General features: G+C 31.2%; 1 protein-coding gene across 1 annotated transcript in view; it reads left to right on the top strand.

The window, feature by feature from the left end:
* Positions 1 to 19,523, top strand: part of LOC129959942 (protein unc-13 homolog D-like) — a 277,136-nt gene that overhangs the window by 149,333 nt on the left and 108,280 nt on the right. The window contains exons 8-10 of the mRNA XM_056072858.1: positions 14,786 to 14,857; positions 17,315 to 17,396; positions 18,901 to 19,107. Of these exons, the coding sequence (XP_055928833.1) occupies positions 14,786 to 14,857; positions 17,315 to 17,396; positions 18,901 to 19,107 (361 nt within the window). The remainder of the gene's footprint in view (positions 1 to 14,785; positions 14,858 to 17,314; positions 17,397 to 18,900; positions 19,108 to 19,523) is intronic.

Raw genomic sequence — 19,523 nt, 5'->3', positions numbered from 1 at the left:
TCAAACGGAGTATATGCTCCGTTAGACAAATTTGAAATTGTCTATTTGGCTTTATATTATTTAGTTAATTGGTGTACAACCTGTACAGAATATTACTCGTGTTAAAATTGGAAATACTACTCCGTGGTGAGAGAAATAAATATTGATAATTATCTTAGGGAAATATTCTGTTTAATAATAATGGAAGGAATATTTAAATAGTTTTTCCTTATCTGCAAAAGTGATCGTAAAATAAAATATGTCATCAAAATTATTTTTCATTTTACTTAATAACTGTTGAAATTACCGAGAATTTTAAAAAATGAAATGTGATAGTTCAGCTCATTAAAATTCCAAATTATTTCTCATTTTCTAGAACAGGAGATTTATTTTCTTTTTATAAAAAAACTTGACTGTTGCCAATTTTATTTTCAAAGCTTTTGGAATTAAATTTTTAAAACAACGGCTACAAAATTAAAAAAGCTCTTATGGGGAAATTCAATATTTTTATGATTGAGTGGATTTGAATTATTGAGAAATATTTAAATAAAATTTTGAAAACCTAAAACATTTAGAAATTTGCACTAGTTATGCTTGACAGACGTTTGTACTTTGAGTATCAAGTAATCCTGCGTTCGTAAATAATATTTGGGATACTTGATGAAATTCTTGCAATATGATTTAGATATTTTGATAGAACACACAGAGAATTAAGGTAAATTAAACAGATTTGATTGAATTTTTAATTATTTAGCGAGCACACATAGAGAATCTTGTAAAAAATTTCTTCAAAAATCCAATTGAAAATTAATGAAGGAAATTTAAAAGGTGATTTTATTTTTGTGATTTATTTCAAATATTAAATATAAACATATTATGACAACGATAAATCAAAAGTTGATCATTTTCAGGGGCACATCACTTCAAAGTTTATCAGTATATTATTTAAACCTGGTGTCGACAGAACTATATATGAATGCAGTTATCTACTGCTTAGCATCAAATATTGATTTAAACATTTTGGTTCCTCATTAAAACAATCTAAACGGCAGTTTAATTTCAAGTAAAACTAACATAAAAATATGAGTTATTATTTGAAATAAAAGATATACGATAATTCCTATAACTGAACCAATATGCGAGAATATTTAAAAGATAGTCATGTGTGACCAGAACGCGATGCAAGCAAAAATTATTTAATTAAAATTTTATTTGTAATGTGTCAGCATTTTTCCCATTCTGTTAGGGAACTGACTAACTGAATGTGTTGCAATTGGCTCGGCTTATAATTTACAACAAAACTAAGTATCTAATATAAAAGTTTATTAAAACCGCATGATATGAGATTTGCTATTAATGAAGAAAATCATAAAAAAATCAATTTTCATAAAAAAAAAAAAAGTTGTGCAGTAATGTTTGAATTTGCTTTCTTCCAAATCTCCACTCGTCGTCTCTTCGCCTCTTTATACCTTTACACTTTCTTTGTACCTTATTGTTTTACCCCTTTCATTTCGCTTGGTTAAGCATGTAAAGCTTTCTCCTTGAATGATCTAAGCCGTAGCTCATGGTAACTTAAAACTATAAGAATGAGGCTAAACATCAAACTTTACTTAAACGAAAATCATTAGAAAAATAAAATGTTGTGCGTTAAAATGGTATAAAATCATTTTTGTACTATAAATCTTTAGGAAGTTATTTGCGAATAAAAAGTCTAAAGCTTCAAAATCTGACTTAATTTAATTAAAATTTTAATAAAAGTTTGTAGAAAGATCGCTAAGGTGCTCATTCTAATGCACCAGATTGGTAGTTCTAGAATTAACGAGTGTTCAGTAGATCGCCAACAGAAAGACTTAATTATTTAAAATATTATCATTAATTTTGTAACTATTTTAAAATTCTGTATTTGTGAAAAAATTTCGTCTGCTAAAAATGGTTAAAAATTTGTCTCTAACATCTCTGAGATTGCGTTTTTTTTACAGTCGCGTCTCCTTTCAAACTGTGTTTAGGAAAAGGGGGGGGGGGTAGCGAACTGTTAGAGCTTAGTTTAGTTTAATTATTTATTAACGTCCCGTTTTAAAGTAACTCTAGGGCTATTTTCGGACGGACTTCGTAATTTTGAACCGCGGTCAGATGACAAAGACAACACCTGCGTTGGCACCCCCTCTCCAAACTTCCACACAATACCAGCTGGAGGAAGTTTGTCTCCGACGGATTTAACGTGCTCCAGACCCGCTTACACGACTGTTCAACGAATCGGGTCTCGAATCTGAAATCCTCTGGTTCCGAAGCCGAGTCCTCACCACCAGGCCATCACGGCACCGAACTATTACTGCGCGTGCGAAATAGATGGAAACTGTTTTTTACTGAAAATGCAGTCTTCCCATAAGTATTTCTGTCGATCTGAAGACTGAAAATGCTAAAATAGAAATTTCATTAGATTGTTAATGGATTAAAATACATACAAATCAAAATTATGTAGGGTTAAATTAAGTTATTAACTTCATACGCTAAAGAAGTTAGGAATGCTGCATTTCTGCAATGCTTATACGCGATCCTACCCTCTCCTTCCTATGCCTACATCCCTCCATACCTGGCACATGAACAAGGCCTGCACACTCAACTATTCAAGATTAAAAATAAAAAAAAATTATTAATGATGATGAACTGGTAAAGCCATTTGGTCTTAATTCCCACATATTTTTAAATCTTATAAATAAAATTAAATGATTTTAAAGGACAATATATTACAAAAAAAACTTAATCAATGCATGTCAATACATTAATGTGAACTAAATGAACTTTCTCTTAAAAAAAATTTCTTGTTTTATGGTATCTACAGAAAGCCATTCCTCAATTTCTTAAAAAACATTAAAAAAAAAGATTCTTCAGTTTTTAAACCATTAAAGAAATAACCAATGGTACCTTAAGCTTTGTATTCAATTATATTAAAAGTGATTGAAAACTGAAGAATACAAAATAGTCAGGACATCAATAAATTGTCGAGATAAATAATAAGAATTGTTTGTTGGAAATCCACTTAATGACGTAGAATCAAGTTTCAGGTTCAAATTCAACTAAAACTCCTTCGCCCACATGAAAACGAGACATATAAAATTACTTGAATATATTGTTGTTGTCATAATCAAGAAAAAAGTTATATGGTTTCGTTATATGATAGCTTTCAGCAATCATCCACGAATAGAAAATAATGGTCGTTCATTTATTTTCTCAAACTAGTAGATAATTGGTAAGTTGATAGGGGCATCTAAATTTGGCCTTTCTATGTGATTGGATTTAAATTTCAGTCCTGAAAGTAATTGCAATATGTGTTTTGGGGGGAGGAGAAAGGGGTCCCGAAATAACATTTTCATTTTTTTTGTGCATTTTCATTGTGCATCTAAACTTCACTTTTAAAGATATGATTAACGCATTTTTAAATGTTTTGGATATTTCAAGTGAAAATTTGATACATCAATTTAGAACAATATCCTAATTTTAAGTGGTTTAATTGTTAGGTTATATAAGAAAAGTTAAGTTAGGGCGACTTCACTCTACCCAAAATGTTTTGCAAAACATGACATAAGTCCAATTTGTTACTTACAATAGCGTCCTCATAGCTACTTGGAATAGTGTGTAGTTGTCATCATTTTTCTGGTGAAATGAATTTTATTATCAATTTGCCAAATTTGTCCTTGATTTATTATCAGTTTGTCAAATTTGTCCTTGATTTATTATCAATTTGCCAAATTTGTCCTTGATTTATTATCAGTTTGTCAAATTTGTCCTTGATTTATTATCAATTTGTCCTTGATTTAAATGATCGTTACCTTATCCATAAAGAGACAATTTTAAATGATTCTGTGATATACAGATATCCCAAAAAAGTATAGCAAGCGTTTATTTTCCTAATTATTGTAACTAAGCATATACTACCAGTTGCAAAGTTTAATAAAAAACGATAACCAAATGTGGGAAAACACTTTGACTTCTGTTGAGTAAAAAAAATGTAAAAATTAAATTTTTACATGGCCCCTTATAGTGAAAAAATGTCAATGAATAGAATCTTACACTGATCTACAAGCGCGCAAAGCTTCCTTTTTTTATCTATAAAATTTGTTGAGATATTAAAAGACAAATTTTTTGACTTAGCGCGTTTTTCGATACTCCAGATTGGTGTTTGAGCCAATCCTTCGTAATCTTTTTCAAAGGTAATATGCATATAACAAAAGATTATTAAATGGGCAGAATCAAAATGCATTTGCATAATGATATATTTATTAACATTCATCGAATTTTGAAAAATGGTCGAATAAAATATTTATCGAAGTATTTAAAAATCTTATTCAAAATGAACACCTTCTATATAAAGTTGTATTCTGTTAATAATACTTGCATACACGCAATCCAGTTTATCACTTCTGGCATCAAAACAGCTTTTTGAATTCGGCGGAATGATGTTATTCATATGAATTCAAAATAAAATCTGCTGCATCTGCAGAAGACCTGTTACACATGAACGTAAGCAAACACTAATTTAGCTGGAGTAGTATCCCCGAAACTGTCTCGTGTACTCTCCAGTTAAGGTCTTATCCTCATCGCCTCGCATAAAATTATGGACCTTCAATAAGGCTGAAAATGCCTTTCAATAGCATTAGCAAACAATAGTTACTAAATCTAGATCTTTGTCGAGAATCTAACATTATTACTGACTCTCTCATGCGAGTATGCATTTTGAACACTTTTTTGCCGACCAATTGAAACCAAAATTTGCCTCGGATCTATGGTTGTAGTCACAAGGTAATATACTAAATTCCATTGATTTGTCATTCCGTTTATGAGTTATTGCTTTTACAATCATGCGAAAGTACAAATGGACAGACGGTCAAACCTTTGATAGATTTGACTCAAAATTTGATAACTATTTATTTATTAGATAATAAATCTGTGTATCAAATCTTATCTGTCTAACTCAGCGGTGTGGAGTTATCCAGTTCACTTGTAATCGGATAGCCAAACCGACAGACTTCCATAGTTCGTTAGTCCATATAACAAATTTCATCCATTTAGCACAAAGAGTTTTTGAGTTTATGTATTCATAGACAGACGGAAATAATGCCAAAAATATGTTTTTCAATTTCAAGGAGATCTGAAACGTGGAGATTCGTCGAAATCTTGATTTCGAATTGTTTGACGATTACAATATTTTCTCTATACTTCGTATGCCAGAAAGTTGTAAAAATCAACAGGAGGCAAGTTATGTGATATAGGATGACATTCAACAAGTCCTTGTAAGCCAATAAAGGAACTCATCCTCCAACCACCACCATACAGCTGACGTATGGTTATAAGGAACGGCATTTATTCATGACTACATCTGTAAAAGTATCTTCAAAAGCGATGGAGTTCAGATATGATGCCATTAAAACTGATTAAATATATCGTTAACCATTCAACATATTGTTATGCAAAGTAGGATCAATCAATGAATTTCTAAAAATGCCACAACATACATTTGTAGAACATTGTTATTAATAATTAACTTCGTATATGAGGAATAGATTTTTTTGCTGTTAGACAAGTTATCGTTTCGACGATTGATGTATCTATATCCGTTAAAATAACGTTCATATGTCCAAATAACATTTCTGAGGAAAGAAAGATTTGATTCCACATGAAGTATTCCCAATTGTAAAACTCTAGACGCTGATCATGAGCTGATAGTCTCTGTCCATGGAGTCCATGAATGCTATATGGATGTCAGTAATTACGTCGAAGCCTTACGTCGAAGATTTGATTCCATCTGAAGTGCTCCCAATTGTAAAATTCTAGACGCTGATCATGATCTGATAGTCTCTGTCCACGGAGTCCATGAATGCTATATGGATGTCACTAATTACGTCGACGTATTGTGAGCGTTGTTTTTGGAATGATGGGTTCTCAGCAATAGTTTTCAATTAGCTGTTTGTAAACTAACGTGAAAGTAACTTGAAAAATAAAATGTCAATATCTGCGTCACTTGTATACAGCTTCGTCCTCCCCAGGAAAATAAAAATCCTGTAATTTACAATCACTATAAAGTTCAGCAAATACATTTTCTAGAAGCATAATGGAACTTGGAAAACAACATTAGTATTCTATTACATCTAGGCCAGCATGACGATTACATACAATATAAATCATCAACATTTCAAAATGTATTTCTTTATTGTACTGGAAAGCGTATAATCAAACACAGAATTGCAAGTAAGAAACTCTTTTCTTTTTTCGTATTTCGTGTCTTTTCTGAGATATCTTAGATTTTCATTTTTCCATGTTTCAGTGAATCGGCAAAATCAAATTTATGGCTTTTGCCGTAAAAAAAAACTCAAACAAACTCCACTTTCCATATAATTAATGTTTATATCAAAACTTGAATGTAATAAATGCTTCCATCTAAATTTGTGATAAACACTCTAATTTTAAGAATAAACATATCTAACACATTTTGAAGAAATGTGTTAGATATTGTGTGTGCATATATAATTAGAATTTGTGTGTGTATATATAAAGTAAAAGAAACATTTTACTAACTGGCAATTTTACATTACTGGGCAATATAGAAATTTAATTTTTTTTCAGCTTTTTAATTTCAAGCTTCCTAAAAGCCGAAGTGTTTTCATATCTTTGCTGCTATCATTTAATGAAGCTTTATAATTAGAATTATATTTCTAGAGGCTATATTTAGGAAAACAGATGCTTGTCTCACTTCTTTTGGGAACCATTTTTATTTACACGATGTTTAACAATGGATTGCAAAAAAACTCATCTTCTTCCCGGAAACTAATCTTTTATTATTGTAATAACCAAAGGATTAAAATATTATAGAAATTAAAAGTGAGTTCGAATTTCCCTCGTTTTCCATATCCCTCGTTTCGAATGTGAGAATAAACCAAAATAGTGTATTGATTCCTATTTTAATTTAAGAAAGAAAATCTTTTTAAGAAGTGGAAAATATTGAAAGAAACTAGGCTGCTTCTTGGCAGTTATTATTGGTGAATTCTATTGTGTTACAGAAAGCAAAATAAAACGTGCGGTGCAACTCCTTTGATGTAGTTTTCTCTACACGGAGAAAGTTAATCAAGGGACTGGTTCAGAGTCTTTTGAAAAGCTTTGTATAAAGTCATCTTTTGTCAAATAAATTAGTTTCTTAGGTACCTGATATTAAAACCGAAAGCTCTCACATTTAAAACGCATATGTTCTTTTAAGTAAATGAAAAAAAATTCTCTTCCTAAAATAGTTAAAATGCTCCTCTGCAAGGTTATAGCTCTTGCTTAGAATTATCAATTCTGGCATATAGTTACTTCTAGGATAGTAGGTGCGCAATAAAAAAGGGGTGTTGAATATTTTAATAAGATTTTTTAAACAATTATTAATTTTAATGGCTTTTCTCAAATACTTCGTAACATATTATTACACAAAAAAAGTTTTAAGCACTTTAAAATTAAAAAAAAACTATCTGTTCAGTGATTTTATTTTATTTGTACCCAGGTTAGTTGCATCTAAGCCTCATTTTTTTAAGTGACAAGAAGTTTATTTTAGGAAGAATCTAGTAATTTTGAACATATGTCTGTTCTTTGGTGGACAGCTTACGGGTTGTTTGCTTACACCCCTCTTCTTTGTGGAGGTGGACTCCGGTCACCAAGTCAAAACTTTATCACCGTACCACCACAGCTCGCCTTCTTCTTGCAAAGTTTCGAATTTCAAAAACATAGAACTTTTAAGATTTGCTTACTATATTTGTTTCAAATAAAATGAAAGTATACTGACTTTTGTGTTACTTTGATTGCTTTATTAATTTGTAAACTTGATTTATAAATGACGGGAGTACAAAACAATTACGAAGACGATGATATAAATAATATTTTTAATAAATAATATATAAAATAACAATTAATAAAATAAATAATATTTTTATTAATAATAAATAATGTATAAAACAAATAATATAACATTATTGTGCTGCGATGTTTCAGATTAAGGGTTCGAATTTCTTTTCTTTTCTTTTTCAAAATGCAAATTTACTTCTCATTTTTAATGATTATTCATTGAATTCTGACTAATGAGCTCAACACGCTGCTCCACTACTTGATGTAATCAGTCTCTGAAATTCATGTACTGTTCTTAATGAAGATAGTATATACTTCTTTTCCTTTTACAGAATAACTTTATTCTGTCAAATACCTGAAATACAGGTGTACAGCTGTTATTCGTTACATTACAACTCTAGAATTGACACTTCCAAACCAGTCATGTAAACAGTAACAAGAAAAATATTCGATAGAATTTAATAATTAAAAACTATTTTCTATTTCAAATAATAATTATAGAATGGGTTTTTGAATGTAATTCATTGTTAATTTGAATTGAATATCAATTATTATTTATACAGCGCAATTTCGCAATAAGTACTTCCTAATCTTTGGTGCAAAATGCAGTACTGAAAACATTGCGCAGCAATTTGATAAAAAATAAAATTTCTTAAATATCAAATTATAATTATCAAATCAAATTATAAATTTTAAATTAATTTTATTTTTGATTTAAATGGAATAGCAACGATTATTGTGATGAATAGTTTTAATTAAATAAGCAAATTTTTATGGAAATACAAAGTACTAAATTTTTAAGGATGATATTTTTATTTATATTAGAAGAATGTTTCTTTTGCTCATTTTTTTCCATAACAAGTTTTTTCAAAGAGGGGGCGTGGGGGCCTGTTGGTAAGGCCTCAGCTTCGGAACCGGAGGGCTTTAGGTTCGAGACCCGATTCCACCGAAGAACCGTCGTGTAAGCGGGTCCGGTGAACGCTAAATCCGTTGGAGCCAATTATCCTCCCGCCAGTGTGGTGTGGAAGTTTTGAGAGGGGGTGCCACTTTAGGTGTCGTCTTCGTCATCTGACCACGGTTTAAAATTACGAGTTCCATCCCCAAATAGCCCTAATATTGCTTTAAAACAGGACGTTAATATACCTTATAGGGGGGGTTCTTATCTTTTTTGTTTTGCTTTTTGTAAACATTATGTAATTATATTTGAATATAATATTTGGTAAAATGTGTTTAAATATATTCTATGTAAGAATATTCTTTATTACCTTTATACAAAGATATGTATTGCCCTTTTTAATTGAAATTTTCCCGTTAATATATTAACCGTTAATAATCAAGCGTCGCTATATTTCTCTGAGACAAAAATTTAATTCCCATCAAACCTATCCAAGCTTTCCATTCAATTTCTGATAGGATATCCATCGTTTCCTCTGAATTATGCAGAAATCCAATATTTCATAGACTATCCTGTCTGCTTTCATTTAAAGCTGACTTCTCAACTTCCACTGTTAACCTTAAAGTAATGTTTAAAATAAAAAAATGGCCTTCTAGAAAATCAAAGTTTTACTGACTCTCAGATTTGAAATCGCAATCCCTGAAATTAAATTTATTAATTGCTGCCTTAAAATTGTAATTTGGATATTTAAATAAAGCCTTTGAGCGTCGACTTAGAACTTTTTTCTTTCCCTCGAGATATAAACTTTCCCTGGTACTTCAAAATCCGGAAAAGGGATCTTAGAAAGAATTTCCAAATTTTCCTTTTAAAATATTGAGTTTCAATTCAGTTCGTTTGTTCGTATTTGGATAAAAAGATATTTTAAACGTTTGTAAGCATATTTTATGCAATCCCGGAAGGCTTTTAGTACAGTTTTTCCAAAATTTATCTTTAGAATGCTTTAATCTCAACTATCTTTAATCGAAATAACTCAATCTCTGATTTAAATTGCCAATTGCATATAAAAATTCTGACGTGGCATTTAAATGCCAATTGTTGAACCAATATTCTTTGGATATTTTAAGAGTTAAGAAATTTAATAATGTCAACCTTACAATTACAGATGATACAATATTGGTAATAGCTTGAAATATTTATAATGTATCTATTTCTATGTATACACCAGTGTTGCGTACAACATTTTAGTAGACTAGTAGAATACATAAAGTAATATCAATTCTACTTATCATTCGTGTGCAATGGTGCATCGTTTTAAGATTCTTTTGTTTATTAAACTCTTTATGCTTTTTTTTATTCTGCTTATTAGCTGGTTGTGAGTAATTTTTCAGCTCGCTGGAGCTACTTCAACTTATTAATGCTCCTTTCATTATGATTTGATTCCAAAGGAAAAAGAGCTATTTCCTTACCTTTGCTACAGAAGTGTTTGCCACTAAATCCGAGTCATCAACAAGAAATGGCACTATTTCAGAAACTCTAGGATTAACACATCACTGAAAAAAGATTTGTGAGCATCATTTGGCATCTGCTTAGAAATCTGTAAAAGCTTCGAGATAATATCAGCATTGTATCGGCTGTAATTTATAGTTGCCTCTATTCAATTTCCTAAACTCATGAGCCACAAAACTCAGAATTTTTGGGCATGGCTTTGGAGGTACTATAGGTGGACAAGAGACTGGCTAAAAAAATCTATTTTTCGAATTTTCAATTCTGATAGGACTCAAAAATTGCATGTTGGGTCGCGGTGGCCTGTTGGTAATGACTCGGCTTCGGAATCGGAGGGTTTCAGGCTCGAGACCCGATTCCACCGCAGAAACGCTGTGCAAGCGGGCCTGGTGCACGCCAAATCCATTGAGGCCAAACGCCCTCCAGTTGGTGCAGCGTGGAAGCCTGGAGAGGGGGGTGCCAGTCCAGGCATCGCCCCATCATCTGACCACGGCTCGAAATTACGTGGTCCGTCCCAAAATAGCCCTAGTGTTACCTTAAAACGGGACGTTAATATAACTAAGCTAATACAAAGAAATGAGTGTATAAATATATCGAATTGTGTAAATAAAGCTCGTTTTGACTTTTCAATAAGGATATAAAAAATATTCTAATGGCTGAAATTTTATCCGGCTTTTCTGAAAAGAAAATTTCGAAAAATTATATATTTGTTAAACAATCATATAATAAATGAAAGATTTCAAAATAAAGTCATCGTCATAAAAGGCATCCACTATTTCAAAAACTTCTACATAATATCTATAAATAATAGTTATTAGAATACCATACTAGAAGAAAATAATTTTAATATTTTCTTAGTTTTTCTTTCTTAAAGGATAAAGGATTTGAAATTTTTAAATACTCCCAATTTGTTAAAGATCTTCAGATGAAGATATTCTTCTAAGGAAATGATTCCTTAGGCGAATAAAAACGCATGAACCGAGAAATGCGAGTTCATTTAGTTCATTTATATTAACGTCCCATTTAAAAGCAACACTTGAATTATTTTGGGATGGGCCACGTAATTTTTAACCGTGGTCAAATAACGAAGACGGTATCTGAACTGCCACCCCCTCTCCAAACTTCGACACCACACCAACAGAATGACGTTTGGCCTCGACAGATTTAACGTCCACCAAACCCGCTTACTCGATGGTTCTTCAGTGGAATCTGTTCTCGAACCTGGAGCCCTTGAGTCCTGAAGCCGAGACTTTCCACCAGGCCACCGCGGCCTCCAACAAATGCGGGAATGTAATTCCTGCGATATTGTTCTACGGGGTAGATTTTTTCATATTTCTCAAGTACATACATGGCACCGTATATCAGGTGAAAAATGGTAAAAAGTGGTTGGTTTATAAATGAACCGATGCAACAGAATTATAAGTAACATCGTGTTGTGGATTCCACCTGACAAGCTCGGCAGAGCTCAGTTATTTAATTTTTATCGGAAAAAGATATTAGTGGAACAGACATTTACAGTAGAATAATTATGGTACTGAGTATATATCATGAAGTACAGTTTCCCGATAGAACAGTGATCCTGATAGTACAGTGATTTTTACACTAATACCTAAATATGATTCATCTTTCTTGGTATGTCAGAGATTCTTAAATCATAATTAAAGTCACAGTCATTAAGAAATAATATCTTATACAAATTTATGGCTCTGTGAAAATTGCAACTTATTTGTGACTTTACCCAATGTATGGACTACATTTCAATTTCTTTAAGAAAATAACACACATTTTTATGGGTGTTTTTATCTAAATATGAAAACTGTTTTTATGAATTTAGATCCACTAAAAAAAAGCAAAGTATTTCTTTGAATTTATATTCTATGTATAATTTCGTAATTGAAGTGCTCTTTTAAAGTGTTAGAAATGCTTTCAAATGCATTTTCAAATTCTACTTATCTTAATAGAAATTAAAGTCATTGTTGTGATGTATGTAGGTATGTTCCACATCTCTTCCTAAACAAATGGACCACTATCGACCAGATTTGCAAACTTATAAGACATGAGAAAGAATACTGTCAAATTTTCAAAGCACAAAATTTATTTAAATATTCAATTAATTGAAAATTAACAAAAGCTTAGTCTTTTTGATAACTTTAAACTTTTCTACAAGTTTTTTTAATTTCTTTTTTATTTTAATACGTCTTTTGGCAATGCTTTTATTGGTCTTAAAGTAGTAATAACTGCGTTTAAAGCCAACATGAAGTCAATTTTTCAAACGAAGTCTTTTATATACTTGAGCATTTGCGAATAAAATTTGCGGTTATAATAAAAGAAACACAGAGTGTCCCACAAGGTATGCTGAGTATAATATTTACAGATTAAGACAGAGGATCTCAGGACGAGTATTTTGACATATAATGTGTAGGGTCTCCGAATATAACGTCATAGTCTAATTTAAGTGTGAAGCTTATGTTATGAAAACTTCAAGAAATAAGGAAAAAAACCAAGTTAAAATCAATGTTTATTGGGAGCTTTCAATAAAATAGATTTTCGAAATGTAGACCATTTGAATAAATGACATGACGAAACCTAAAATCGAAATTCGCCATTGTTTTCTGCAAAACATTTGTTCCAATTTCCTTGAACTCGGTTTCAATTGCTTGCTCTCAAGTCGTCCAGTATTAAAAGCTGTGTGAGATACACTGTGTCTTTTAGATGTTTCTTTAAAAAAAAAAGTCACATGTGTTAAGATCCGGAGAGTAAGGCGGCCACTCTATAGCATTGTCTGTTTTCTCAATGGAATCCAACTCGTTAAGTCTATCGTAAAAATGTTCCACTAAGAGATAGAAGTTTCGCTGAGTGCGGTGAGGTCTAGCACCATCTTGCATAAACCAATAATCGCTTATATTGTCTATGCCATGCAAGAATGGAATAACACCATTACTCAACATGTCAAAATAAGCTTTATGGTGACATTTTCAATAAGAAAAAATTGGCCCAATGATGCTTTCGGCAGATAACGCACACCAAACTGTGAGCCTAAGTGGGTGCATTGGCCAAACTGTTGCATGATGAGGATTTTCAGTGGCCCAGAACCTGCAGTTCTGTTTGTTAACATATCCTTGGAGGTGGAAGTGCGACTCGTTACTGAAACATATCCAATTAAAATCAATTTCGCCACATTCAACTTTATTAATAATTGTGTTTGCAAAATCAACCCTCCTTAAACCATTTTTCCTCTCAATGGTTGCTACAAATTTGCATAGTCACCTAAAGAATCTTCCATGTTGTGCAATAGTCGTATGTATTGTATTTTCGAATACAAACTGTCGGATTCGTAATCAATGTTCTTCGCGTAATTAGACTATGACGCTATATTAGGGGGCCCCACATGTTGTATATCAAAATACTTCTCTTGGCGTATTCTAGCCAAGTCTGTAAATATTAGACACTGCATACTTTGTGGGGCACATTGTAATAATAACTTATGGAGAAAATTAGCCTGCGATGGTTTTTAAGAATCGTATGACTCAGTTGATATTTACGTAAGAAATAATATTCATGGTGGTCATAAAATAACTTTCCCCATTTGGCGGCATCTACAGTTAAAACGAATGAATGAAATGAAACCATATTTCATATGCAAACTGTGGAAGGCATAGAAAGATAAAGCCCACAGGGAAAAATAAAATTAGTACTATAAGTTGCCGATAGGAGAAATATTGGCGCTGTTATCACGTACGAACGAGGAAATTAGCATATCGAGATGGATTACGTAAAATTCCTAGCGCGTGTGCGACAGCAACGCCATGCTTTCCTTGTAAAAAGGGAAGAGCAAACGACCTGCTAGCAGTTCGATCTTGACTATTGATGTGTTCTTGACTGTTGTTCGTGATTGACTGTTGATGTGTGCTTAATATGAGCTCTACCTTACCTCAGCATACTCTACTGGTAAAACTGTTGTACACTATACAGTGTAATGCCGCGGCTGCTCTTAAGCAAACCTACATGTCTTGAAACATAACATAAGATGGGCTGTTATGAACATCGAAGCTGACAGTTAACACGCAGCAGTGGAGAACGTCATACACCATATACAATATGTTGTATACAAGGAAGGTCTGAACATTGAAAACCAACGGCATCCAGGGGACCTTAATATTGATGAATAAAAAATTATTTTCTGTGAGCTTCCTGAATTCATTCATAACTGTACTCCCACAGCGCATTTTTTTTTTCAGAATTTGCCTTCTTATCCCTTTCACAGTCTGTAAATCTGTATATGGAATGTGGTTTTAGATCGTTCATTCGTTTAAGCTGCGGATGCATTCAAACAAAGAAAGTTATTTTATGGTACATGAAACAATTTTAATCCCGAGTACTTAATAAACATGAATCAAACTTTTAAGTATATTAATTTCCAAAAATTTTGAAATCTTCCATTATTCATTAATATTTATAATTTAATAGAAGCGTCAGTTTTAGCATAGCCTCGTTTTAAAACTCCTATAGAGACTTGAGCTCTATCTCTTTTTCTCATTTTAGGGACCACCATGATTCAACGGAACCTGTGACTATGACAGCAAGAAAACTCAATGGTTTGTCAAGGTCTTCACGGTAAGTTCATCATAATCGTATGCAGTAGAAATACAAATTTTGAAATACAGTACACTCCCGCTTATCCGGTTCGCGACTATCCGACTTCAGTATTATCTGGCTCAGTTTTTCAAAACCTAAAAACTGTAAATTTTGTCTCTTATCTTAGAGTTACCTTTTCATATCTGTGTATTATTTTTCAGTGAAATATAAAATCTGTTTGAGGCAATTTTCTTAAGAATTAGGCCTACGATTTTTAATATTTTGTTTATGTTTCCTGCATTTTAGTTAGGTATTACAGAATTTGTGTTTGTTGTATTTTATATCCTTTAACTTACTTTTTTTCTAATAAATTCTTGAAGCCTGCAGTGCAGTATACAAAAGTATATAAACTATCAATACAGAACCTTCTATTTTAATTCGATACATTGCCGGCAGCGGCCTCTGTGATTCACCGGGCCACGGCCACATTCACATTCTACGTGGCTTGCAATAAATGAAGGGCTTAGTACTCAATAAAAAAAGAAAAAAATATGTATTATAATAGTTTTGATATAAAACTTTGTCTTCTGGTATTGCTGGGCAAAGATTTTGGTGGGCCGGGTTTTTTTGTTATCCGGCCTACCCTTCATCCATATTAGACCAGATACTCGGGAGTGTACTGTATAAGAATATACATTTTAAGGTTTCAAAACAGATTTTAAACACTTTTCTTTCACTTGACTTATTTTATGTTTATATAGATGGCATTTTATTATCGGTTCTTCATTCTCTTACTGATGTATTAAAGCTTTCATACTTGTAAACTTGTAAATTCTTAATTATAATAGGCTACTTTAATATCATCATAACTTAACTATCAATTAATCGAATAATTAAAGTTGAATTCTGATTCCAAACGAGAGACACTGATATGAATTTCAGAAGAAAAAAAATTTTTCAAGATTCAATAATATGTATAATAATAAATAAGAAATTCAAGATCATACAGTAGATAATAATTAAAATAAAACAAATTCTGCTTTTTAATTCTCTAAAAAAGCGTATTTTTGATAAATGTTTTTATTAAATTTATTTACTCAATAAAATATACGATCCATCTTTGTATATTATTTGTATAATAATATCTCCTAGCTGCTTTATTTTAATAACAATATCTTTATATTTTGTGTACTTTTTTGAAACTCTAAGGAAATATTTTATAGGATTATTATATTTACTTCATAACCGCTCATTCAACGCCATAAGATTTTGATGGCCTCTTACAAGATTTACTTATATTTCTAAATTTCGGTCATATCAACATTCTTAAAATTAGAACCCAATTCGCTATCACACAGTTAGTTAGAATTTAAGGAAATTAATTAGAATTATAATAATTAGATAAATTAGGTAACTAGAATAATTAGATAAATTAGGTAACTAGAATAATTAGATAAATTAGGTAACTAGAATAATTAGATAAATTAGGTAACTAGAATAATTAGATAAATTAGAATTAAATGAGATTTTATAAATACTTATGAAATATACCTTTATTGACCGTGCTTTAGATTCTGCATAACATATCTACATCTACTCGATGCATATGTTTGCTCTGTGCACCTGCCTTTTTTTCTCTCAACAAAAAGCAGATGTTTTTTTATATAACAGTGAATTCTTGACTAGAGATTAACTCGTATTTTCTCAAGCAAAGTTACCATAATGTCAATAAAAACAAAAACCATAAAATTTTTCTATGACTACTGTAAAATCTTCAAAGAAACGTTTTCACTTGCCTCAAAGTGTAGACGCAAAAAGTGGAAAAAGCGATAGCATTCTTTTAAAAATATTTATTTGATATCTATGAATTTTTGAAATGTTATAAATTTTAATTAAAAATAACTAAAAGATTTATATTTTTATTTTTCAAGCATGGAATGTGTTTAAGAAATTTTACAACTGCGGAAGAAATAATAACATATCTACTAAATATTCTTCATCTTAACAAACATAAACGTTATAGTTATTTCAGAAAATTTTGCCTTAAATATTCTTCTATTGCTCTTTTATTAAATGGATTCCTGTCAGATATTTGATACAGGATATTTTAGGCTATCCAATGGTTATTTGGTCTCATTGAGAAGCCCATTTTAACATTTTTAAGCGAATGCGATAAAAATTTTCTTTTCCTTCTTTTAGAAGAACTTTTTCCTTCTTTTAATTTAGTTCTGATTCTCTGATAATAAATAGAATGAAATAATTTTTTTCGAAAATAATAATTGAATAACTTCTGCCACAAATTCTGTCATTTCAAATTAGATAATTATTCATCCAATTTTTCTTCATACAGACCTTGTTATCGAAAGACATTTCTATAAAAATGAGATATTTTCAGAACTCGGCAGTGAAATTTCAAAATATTGATTAGTAAATTTTACCAGTGTGTGTAAATGGGAATTTATTTAAGATTTTCTTCTTCTTTCTCCTTCTTTTTAGACACTTCAAAGAGATTACTGCAAATGCCAGCTCTGATGCCATAAGGAATGACTTTCTAGGGAACGTCAATATCCCTGTGCAGGTACAACTTTCTTACAAATTTCCATAATATATGATAATTTTATAATATATAAACTTCCATATTATATTTAATAATGCCTCTTTTCCTTCTTACTTCAAATGATTTCATATTAAAAGATCGGATCACTGTGGCTGCAGTGAAGTGGGCGATACACTTCATTATCTTTCCATCTTAACAAACCCACCCACAACCTCAAACGAATCTGATAATGTTATTTGGACATCTGTTATGGGAAACAAGATGTCCAAAATAAAAATTAGAAATCTTGTGTGGTTTTTGCTTGGCAACGAAGAATTGATCTCCTCAGACCCAAGCCCTGAATAAATTTTTGTCTCCTTCCTCAATCAAGCCCTTCTCCAAGAAATATTAACTTCACCAATATTCTTGAACTCGTACTCCCCACCGAACACTCCCTTTTTCATTATTGTATTGTGTACTGTATGTAAATTTTAAAATTTTGTCCTCTTAATAAATCTTTTCATGTATACCCATTCAATCGACAGGGAATTCTAGAGATTCCAAGTTCGTTGATATTCTGTGGCAAAAAGAAAAGAACAAGTGAAAAAAGAAAACAAAGAGGGTGGTTATAAACGGCGAGTTCATTTTGAAAATCAGACAAAATGAACTCGTATTTAATAAATTCCGTAAATTTATTAAATATTTCTCCAATTGCAGTCCTATAAAAATAAGCGATTCCTAAATAGAAAACGCAGTCATTGTTATAATATTGCTGCTTGTCGCGTAATTGAAACTCGATTTGTAAAGCACATATAGCAGCTCATTCGGAGGAGTTTAAATTGAACCATTGATCAAAATGTAATATTAATAATATCTCAATAGTAAAAATATACTTTTTTAAAAGATTGCAATCTTAAGAACCCATACATACAGTTTCTTTGTTTTAAAATGATTTATTATAATATTACAAAAGAAACATGTAGTAAAATTATCTCAATTATCCTTCAACGAGATTTTTACTCTGCTTCTCATTTTATTCTGAATGAGCATAACTTTGCATAACGTTTGAAATATAGCATGGAACCGCAACAAGTGGTATATACTTAAACAAAAGCATTCATACAAATGCTCTTTTCCACCTTTATCCATATGATATAAAGCCAACTTTGTAAAATCCGTCATCTACTATATTTCCTTTATCCTATTAATCATTTGTTGTAATTTTCTTTTGTTTTTTGAGACATGTTTGTTCTTGTTAGAAAATTAGCAAATTCATAGTTCACTTGATAAAATTTAACTTTATTTTTTATTGATCTTCTCATTTCCCTCTTAGATTTTCATGTATTCCATAAATTTAGATAAATAAAATTCTGGCGTGTATCTCGTTTTCCCAAATACCCTAAATCTCTTATGATCTCATTGGTAAACATTAGGTAATATACTTTGTTTTTATATGCAAACTGTCTTTTGACATTCAGGAAAGGTCAAATTCTTAAAAGTTAACTATCAATTTTTATAGTCTTCAATAAAATAGAATCAATTTCAGATGCCTGGAGGCCATGAAATAGATCGGTGGTTTACCCTAGAAGGAAGGGGGAATTGTCCCAAAGTCCGGGGCAAAATTCATTTGAAACTTAGCCTTGGGACTCGACATAGCAGAGGAGAGGAAGAAGGAACTGAAAACAGTCATACTCTCAAAGAACAAGAACATCTAATATATGTTTTCGTCCAGCATGAGTTAAGAAAATATCAGGTGCGTCACTTATCTCTTTCTCTTTACTATCATGATATTTCTTCTAGGATTTAGGAACATGGTGTAAAGAAAATTATATAAAGAAAACTGCAAAAGGTGACAAAGAGAAATAAAAAAAACATTTTTTGCCATAGAATATGGATGCAGAAATGCAGTAATCATTTGGCAGAAGTGCTTCATACTTTAGGGCAAATATCTAAAATAAACAATTGAATGCAATAGCTTACTTGCTTAAATTATTGGAATGATAGATTCTTTGGCCACCATTAACACTATACTCAATATGTTAGGATTTCTTTTTCTGGAGACACATAAAGAATATCATGTTTAATATCTCCATTGACACTTATTAAAATCAAGCTAGTAGATTATCATTTGATGTAGAAAATGTCTGGAACAATTTTTTAAACTGCATT

Source organism: Argiope bruennichi, chromosome X2, assembly GCF_947563725.1.
Source record: "Argiope bruennichi chromosome X2, qqArgBrue1.1, whole genome shotgun sequence".
Lineage (NCBI taxonomy): Eukaryota > Metazoa > Arthropoda > Arachnida > Araneae > Araneidae > Argiope > Argiope bruennichi.
This window is presented reverse-complemented; position numbering and strand designations above follow the sequence as displayed.